General features: G+C 49.1%; 1 protein-coding gene across 4 annotated transcripts in view; it reads right to left on the reverse strand.

Annotated features, from left to right (window-relative positions):
• Xrcc1 (X-ray repair cross complementing 1) overlaps positions 1-8744 on the reverse strand; it is a 32766-nt gene that overhangs the window by 17588 nt on the left and 6434 nt on the right. For all 4 annotated transcript variants that reach the window (XR_003846930.1, XM_029555489.1, XM_029555488.1 and 1 more), the window contains one exon: positions 782-898. Coding sequence is in view for 3 of the 4 variants with exons in the window: in XM_029555489.1 (XP_029411349.1) it covers positions 782-898 (117 nt within the window). In the remaining variant the exon portion in view is untranslated. The remainder of the gene's footprint in view (positions 1-781; positions 899-8744) is intronic.

Raw genomic sequence — 8744 nt, forward strand, 5'->3', positions numbered from 1 at the left:
ACTCATTATATAGATCATGCTAGCCTTGAATTCACAGAGATCTGCCTGCCTCTGCCTCCCAAGTGCTGGGATTAAAGGGGTGTGCCACCATGCCCGGCCAAGTTACAGGCAGTTGAGAGCTGCCTGATGTGAATGCCAGGAACTTGTTGCAAGAGCAGCAAATGCTCTTAACCTCTGAGCCACCTCTCCAGCCCCTTGAATAACTTTTTTGTAATTATGCCAAAATCTGTTGACTTATCTCACTTTGAGAATAAAAAGGTTTTTGACCAGGTGTGGTGGTGTATACCTTTAATCTCAGCACTTGGGAGGCAGAGGCAGGTGCATCTCTGTGAGTTTGAGGTCAGCCTGGTCTACATAGAGAATTCCAGACTGGAGAGACTGGTCTTTAGTAAGTATCAGTTACAAAGGGACTATGCTGACTTTCTAAATGTTCCTTCGTGTGAACATCTACCCTAAATGAAAGGCTACAGCGGCACCACGGAGGTCGCAGAATCCCAGGGTCCCAGCCCATCTGTGAGCCTCAGGGATCTGCACAAAGCAGCCTTGCTCTCAAGCAGTGACTGAATTTAGGAACCAGCAAGGGCCTCTGGTGCTTATTCAGCCATGACATAGGAATCTGGCTCTTCTCTGACTGTAGTCTGCCACCCTGGGCCTGCTTTGTCTCCTCTGCACACCAGTGATCCTCCAGAAGGCAGTGATTGGGTGACTCACCTCCTCCCACATGTAGCACCCTGAGGAGCAGCAACAGAGATGAAAGCCAGAGTCTCCCAGCCCTGCTTACCTCATAGTCCTGCTCCCCAGGTGCAGCTCCTCCGGCTGAGCTTCCCACCAGCACCTCCACGAAGGCTGAGCCATCATTCCCAATGTCCACGCTGTGTATCTGCTCCTCCTTCTCCAACTGTAGGCAGAGAAAAGCCGTCAGTGCCAGCCTTGGGCTTGCTGTGGGACAGGGAACAGTAAGAGGGATACTGTCCATCTGGGCAGCAGTCTCCCCTGGAATGCCACCTGTGTCAGTGGTGACCAGGACTGAGCAATGCCACTAAGTCCCAAGCTGTATGCCAGGGACATGGCATGGAGCAGGACTCACTAAATGAAAGCAGATACTCCCTGAGACATCTCCAGACCTCCACATCGGCCTGTCCATACTGCCTGCCATGGAGCTCTCCTTGGTGCCAACAGCAACGTTCTCTTATTTTACTAAATTTTTTTTATTATTTGTATATGTGTTCGTGTGTGGATATGTGCACATGAGTGTGGGTACCCATGGAGTCCAGAAGAGGCCACTGGATTCCCTGGAGCTGGAGTTATAGGTGGTTGTGAGCCACCCAGTATGGGTGCTGGGAACTGAACTTGGGTCCTCTGCAAGAACAGTAGGCATTTAACTGCTAAGCCACCTCTCTACCCCAACAGCAGCATTCTTACTAGAGAGCTAGGTTCGAGTTGTCACACAGAGAGCACAGGACTACAGAAGCCCCCTGGATGGATGAATGGATGGATGGATGGATGGATGGATGGACTGGGGGGGAGTAGTCAGGCTCTTCTAGTTTTGCTCACCACTGAGTCCTGGGTTTGAATCCCAGCTCTGCTGCACAGTAGCTGTAGGCCCTTGCTAGCTAAGCTCCTGGAACCTCTGTTTCCTCATATGTAAGACGGGGTGCTCATCACATCAAGGATCATACACATAAATAACAGGGCCCGAATCGTGGCACACAGTAGGTGCTTAGCAGTTGTCAGTTGGGGGCTTTTTAAATGTTATCAGTGACTCTTGTAACATCACCTTCAAAGAAAAAGAGGAGGGCTGAAGACAAAGCCGTGCATGGTGGTGCACACCTACAATCCCAGCACTTCGGAGGCTCCCAGCTGAGAACAGGTAAGGTGGCTCTCCTTCAGCATTTAGAACCAGTAGGACTTGAGTAATTTTCCTAGGAGCATAGTTGAGGACTGCCATCATTCAGTCCAAATGTAAGGCCATAGTTTTCATTTTTTGTTGTTTGAAACAGGGTCACTCTGTAGCCCTGATTATACACAATCCAAGTGTCAGGATTACAAGCATGAGCCAAAGGCAGCTCCAGTTTTTACCTCTTTCTTTGTTTGGAGAGCCTCTGCCTCCTGAGTTCCTAAGATTAAGGGCATGTGCCACCGTGTATGGCTTACATCATCATCATCATCATCATCATCATCATCATCATTATTTAGACAGGGTCTCCCATAGTCCCAGACTGGCCTCAATCTCAGAGATCCACCTGCCTCTGCCTCTGCCTCCCAAGGACTAGGATTAAAAGCATGTGCCTCCACACCAGGCATTACATATTTTTGGCTCATGTCTGTCTGTCTGTGTGTCGATGTGTGTTGAGACAGAGTCTTACTTTGTAGCCCAAGTAAACCTTGAATTTGTAGCAATCCTGCTGGTTCCAGTTCCAAGAACTAGGATTACAACCTGACTCACCTCACCCAGATCCGTATGTTCCTTTGATCAACATTGCATGGCTAGTAACTGGCAAAGAAAAAGAAAGACCCACTTCCCTACTGAGTTTCCTCTATTTTATTAGCTGATACAGGGCAGTTCTTTGTGGAAGGAGCTACTTGTAAAGCCCCCATCCTCCCCTCCCCCTGCCTGGACCTGCCACTCCTGTTGAAGGCTGAATGGGAGGAAGGACAGGGGTCAGTCTACTGCTGTCCAGTCTGGGGTTCTCTTATAGGACCCTGGGAGGGTAGGTTATTACAGCCTTACTGCAGGTACCAATCTTGAGCTGAAGAAGTGGCTCAGTTGGTAGTGTGTTTGGCCAGCATGGAGAAAGGCCCGGGTTCAATTTCTAGCACCAAATAAATAGGGTATGATGAGGCATGCCTGCAGTCTCAGCGCTCAGGAGGTGGAAGCAAGAGGATCAGCAGTTCAAGCCATCTTCCCACAGTGAGTTTGAGCCCAGTCTTAGTGACCTAAGACTCAGTCTTTGACACCCAATGCCACCTTCCTCTGCCCAGGGCCGTCTGCTCCTCCCTTCTGCTCTATTGGAGCCAGTCAGGTCACCATGGCTCCCTGGGAGGAAGGAGCCTGGACTTGGGCAAGGCAGTTTGGGTTCAAATTCAGCCCCACAGCTTCAAAGCCATATCCCTTTCTGAAAGGCAGTTTCCTGATGCAGAAAAAAGGAAGAAGTCATGGTGACATCCCTCCCACACAAAATTAAGATGCCTCAGAATAGCAACTGCAGCCAGCTGGGCCTGGGGGTACAGGCCTGTCGCCCCAACTATGTAGGAGGCTGAAGCAGCAGATCCAGAGTTCAAGGCCTACTTGGACTACAGAGTAAATTCAAGACTAGCTTGAAAACTTAGCAAGGCCCTGCCTCAATAAAACAAACAAAAGGCTAAGATGTAGTTCAGTGGTAGAGTGCTTGCCTAGCATGCATAAGGTCCTGAGTTCAATCCCCAGCACCACTAAAGAAATATAAAAAACAACCAGGTGCTGGTGGCACACCTGACCTGACCTACGGTAATAGAAGATCTACCCTCTGACAAGGGCTCTGCAAAGCAGGTGCTGCAATTACCTCTTTATACATGAGCAGCCTCGGGTAGGAAGCGGTTATGCAATGACACAGCTGGTACAGGCCAAGCCTGAGGGAGAAGATGCCAGCAGACCACAGCACACTTGTTCCTATGCCACAGTGCTGACATGCAGGGGACATGCAGGCCAGTGTGGAATCTTCAACACCGAGCCCAGCCAGCCTCCTGCATGCCGGGTCACTCTCCTCCAGCCACACCACCTGCCTGGTATCCCCTCCCCACCCCAGGGCCTCTGCACCTGCAGCCTCTACATCTGGGGTACTCTTTCCCACTCCCCAACCTTGCTGGTGCTCAGTCCATCCTTCAGGGCAGGACTCAGATGTCAACTTCAGACTTCCATCACAAAGTACTTCTGTCATTTCCCACCAGGGGTCACTCCACTCCTTAGCCAGCTTCATCTTTCTCCATAAGCACTTGGGGCTTGTATCCCCTTTGGTACCGAGGATAGAACCCAGGGCTTTGCACATGCTACATAAGAGCTCTACAGCTGGACTATACCTGCAGCCCCAAAGTGGTATTCTGTTTAAATGTTTTTTATTCATTTTATGTGTTTTGCCTGCATGTAAGTGCACGTGCATGTAAGTGCACATGGATGCAGTGCCCGTGGAGACCAGGAGTCAGATCCACTGGAACTGGAGTTACAGATGGTGGCTAGCCACCATATGGGTGTTGGGAACCAAACCCAGGACCTCTGCAAGGGCAGCCAGTGCTCTTAATCACTGAGTCATCTCTGCACCCCATCACACCCCACCCCCGGCCTTTTTAAGACAGGGTCTCCTACTTGGCCCGGGCTGGCCTGAAACTCACTGTATAGACCAGGTTGGTCTCAAATACACAGAGATACACCTGCCTCAGCCTCCTGAATGCTGAGATTAAAGGTGTGCACCAACATGGCCCCACTCTTTTTTTTTTTTTTAATGTGTATGAGCGTATTGCCTGCATGTGTGTGAGTGCACCCATGTCGTGCAATGCTGCGGAGGTCAGAAGAGGGCTTCGGATTCCCCTAGAACTGGAGTTACATACAGTTCGTAGCCACCATGTGGGTGCTAGGAATTGAACCCAGGTCTTCTGCAAGAGCAGTCAGTGCTCTTAACCGCTGAGCCATCTCTCCAACCTTTTTTTTTTTTTTCTTTAAATACAGGGTCTCTTGTATCCCAGACTAGCCTCGACACATTATATAGCCAAGGATGGCACTGAAGCCTGGTTCTCCTGCCTCCACCTCCCAGTGCTTATCCTGTGGGCATGCACCACCATGCCCCATGTTCTTCTTACTCAAATTTAATCCACAGCACCAAAAAGAAAAGGCACTTTCAGGTGATAGTAGAAGATGAACCGCCAAATCACTGAGCTAAGTAAAGGAAGGCGGGAAGCCCACATGTGTATTTACATGAACCATACAGGCAGGACAGGCAAATCAAAACAGAAAGCACCAGTGGTTGCCAAGGGTGGGAAGTAAGAAATGACTGCTTAAGGGTAGATGCAGGTGATAAGGCTCTGAATTAGAGTGCAGGCAGCTGATCGGTCAATACACTAAAAACCGGAACACTGCACCTGACGCAGGCAAACAATGAGTTTCACATTCTGTGGCATTTAACACAGGAAAAGCAGCGAGCGTTCTGTGTGGTCGGCTGTCAGAAAGGCTGAAGCACAAGTTGGCTGTCGAGTGTGGACCAGGTTTGTCAGCATGTACCTTTCCTAGACTCAATGGGCAAGAATGGAAGAAATGAGCTTTGGAAAGTGAGCAAAGTTCCCAAAAGACAGCTTGTGAAAAAACTGTTCTGCATCCATGAAACGCAACGTTGTACATTAGCTAAAAGAATTGAGGGGCTAGAGATGCAGGTCAGATGGTGAAGTGCTTGCCTGGCAGGCAGGAAGTGGCACATGCCTGTAATCCCAGCACTCAGGAGGCTGAGGCAGGAAGGTCACAGTGATTCTAGTCCATCCTAAGCTAAGAAGGGAAACCCTGTCTCAAAATAATAGTAATAAAATTCAGGACAGTGGCCAGGCATGGTGATAGACACCCATAATCCCAGCACTCTGGAGGTGGAGGAAAGGTCACAAGTCAAAGCCAGCTTGAGCTACACGGTGAGTCTCTCAAAAATCAAAGGACTGAGAATATAACTCATAGTATAGAACTTGCCAGGCTCCACCGGGAAGTGGCTGGGGGTGTGGCTCAGCAGTACAGCACCTACCTAGAATCCCCCAGTGAGGGGCTGAGAGTGTGACTCAGTAGTAGAGCACCTGCCTAGACTCCCTCAGTGAGGGGCTGGGGTGTGGCTCAGTGGTAGAGCACCTGCCTAGAATCCCCCAGTGAGGGGCTGGGGTGTGGCTCTCTGGTAGAGCTCCTGCCTAGAATCCCCCAGTGAGGGGCTGAGGGTGTGTCTCTGGTAGAGCCCCTGCCTAGAATTCCCCAGTGAGGGGCTGTGGCAGAGCATGTTTAGGAAAATGGATTGTTCCACCTGGGGGGAAAAAAATGAAAAAGAAAACCAAGATAATGGTTATCCTTCCTTGTTGGGCTAGGAAGAGAAGGCACAGGCGGGCACTTTGCAGTGCAGGATCTGTTCCTGCTCTGGCTGTACAGTACCTGGATTCCAGTTTGATGATTTAATAAAATCATTGTTTACAAGTGTACTTTGCTATGTGTTATGTGTATGCTACGCTTCAAAAATGGGAACATGTTGGGGGAAGTTGCTCACACCTCTAATCCCAGAATTTGTGGAAGGCAGAGGCAGGAGGATATCTCTAAGATCCAGGCCAGTCTAGTCTACATAGTGAGTTCCAGGGCAGCTGGGGCCATAGGGAGACCCTATCTCAAAAAAAAAAACAAAAAAAAAACAAAAAAAAAACAAAAAAAACTGTATGAGAGAGAGAGAGAGCGAGAGCGAGAGCGAGAGCGAGAGAGAGAGAGAGAGAGAGAGAGAGAATGAATACACACACACACACATATACACACACATGTGGTGGTACATCCCTTTAATGCCAGCACTTGGGAGACAGAGGCAGGTGGATCTCTGTAAGTTCCAGGCTAGTCATGGATACCCAGTTAGACCCTGTCTCCAAAATCAAACTAAAAGTGGTATGTGTTCCATGGTACTTGGGTAACCTTCCACATACACACAAATACATACACTAAATAAATAATTTTTTAAAAAATAAAGGAAAAAACACACCAGGCATGGTACCTCACACCTGTAATCCCAGTACTTGGGAGGCAGAGCTAGGAAGATCACTGAGAGTCAGAGGCTAGCCTGAGTTACAGAGTGAGACCCTGTCTCAGAAAACATCAAAAATAAACAACATGATGATGTGTCCCACCACTCTGCTGACACTGCCTCTCAGGTGATGCACCAGCCTTGCATCTGGACACGGCTCAGTATCCCCTCTAGGCCAGGAGGGGTTGAACCAAAGAGGTTGAACTCCCTGCCTAGAGGCAAGTGACCAGTTGGTAACAGTCTACCACAGCCACAGCAAACAAAAAGGTGTGTGGGGCTGTCATGAGCAGAGGGCTGAACTCGTGTGGTAACACTGGAGTGTTGCTCAACAGTGTCTGAAGAACACACAGGAAGTAGGAAAACACGCCAGAGTTGACTATCGCAATGTCCAGAATTTTCTCCCTTATCACTCACTGCAAAGGGACCAAAGTTAGCACTGGATGAACTCAGAGCGACCCCATATACTGGCAACTGCCAGGTGCAACTGGATTTTCCCAGGGGTCTCTGATGAGGTGAACTTAATTGTTGCAATACTGACCTCTTCAGAGCTCAATCCTGTAGTTTATTCTCAATATGGAACCAGAACCCAGGAAGACGTAAGGAGGACCCCGCCCTTCCTCTGCTGAGCCTCTGGTGGCTCCTGTCTGAACAGAGTAAAATCTCATCCTTCCAAGGCCTCCCTCCCAGGCCTTGACTTTCTGAGAGGCTTCTTCCATCCGGCTATGCGCTCCTCTCCTATCCCACTGACCCTACACCAGCGACACTGGTCTTCCTCCCTGTGCCACATGGACACGGCCTGTTCTGTCCCAAGGTGAACACAGAGCTTCCTTTGCTCAAAGTTGCTAGACTCTGGGCTGGCCAGATAGTTCAGTGGGCAAAGGTGCTTGCCGTGAGGCCTGATGACCTGAGTTTGATCCCCGAGACCCAGATGGTGGTAGGAAAGAACTGACTCCTATCCCGACCTCCACACGTGTGCCACAGCACTCACACCCCCTAAAACACATATAATAAATAAATGTACTTTAAAAAATGTTTAAGGTCACCAGTTGGGGACTGGAGAGGTGGCTCAGCAGTTAAGAGCACTGGCTACTCTTGCAGAAGACTCCAGTTCCGTTCCCAGCACCCACATGCCAGCTAACAGCCATTCACAACTCCAGTTCCAGGGAATCCAATGCCCTCTTCTGACCTCCATGGGCACTGCATAACACAGGTACACTTACATACAAGCAGGCAATACACTCATACACATAAAATAATTTTTTAAAAAGGTCACCAGATGCATATTTAAATAAAAACCTGACCACACCCCTCTCCACTGAACACTCCTAACCCCCTTGTTTAAATTCCTCCACAGCATTCATCATGTGATACAGGTTCAACTCACTGACCTGTTCGTCAGTCTTTCCTTACTAACACAAAGTTCCACATGACTATGTTTTCAATTTTGCTTCTGAGATAAGGTCTCATAGATCCCAGACTGGCCTCAAACTTGCTATGTAGCAGAGGATGACCCTGACCTTCTCTGACCCTCCTTTTCTCTGAGTACTGGGATGCTAAGTGTGTGTAGCACAGGGCCCCATTTATTCAGTGTTGGGGATCAAACTCAGAGTTTCCTGTATGCTAAGCAAGCACTCTACCAACTTAACTCATCCCACCCACAGAAGGTATTGAACGCACCTGTCTTAGAAATGATCCCTCTGAGCACAAAGATGACTCTGAACTTCTGATCCTCCCTGCTTCCAGCTCCCAAGCACTGGGGTTACCACTGTGTGCCAACACATCAGGCCTATTTGGTGCCGAACACTGAACCTAGGATGCTGGCAACTTATGCACCTGTCTCTAGGTCCACATCCGATCTCTAATTGCCTCCCGGAAGTTACCTCTTGAATTTTTTTTTTTTTTTTTTATTTTTTTTTTGGGACTGGAGAGATGGCTCAGCAGTTAAGAACACTGGCTGTTCTTGCAGAAGACCTG

Source organism: Nannospalax galili, unplaced genomic scaffold, assembly GCF_000622305.1.
Source record: "Nannospalax galili isolate Female #2095 unplaced genomic scaffold, S.galili_v1.0 scaffold385, whole genome shotgun sequence".
Lineage (NCBI taxonomy): Eukaryota > Metazoa > Chordata > Mammalia > Rodentia > Spalacidae > Nannospalax > Nannospalax galili.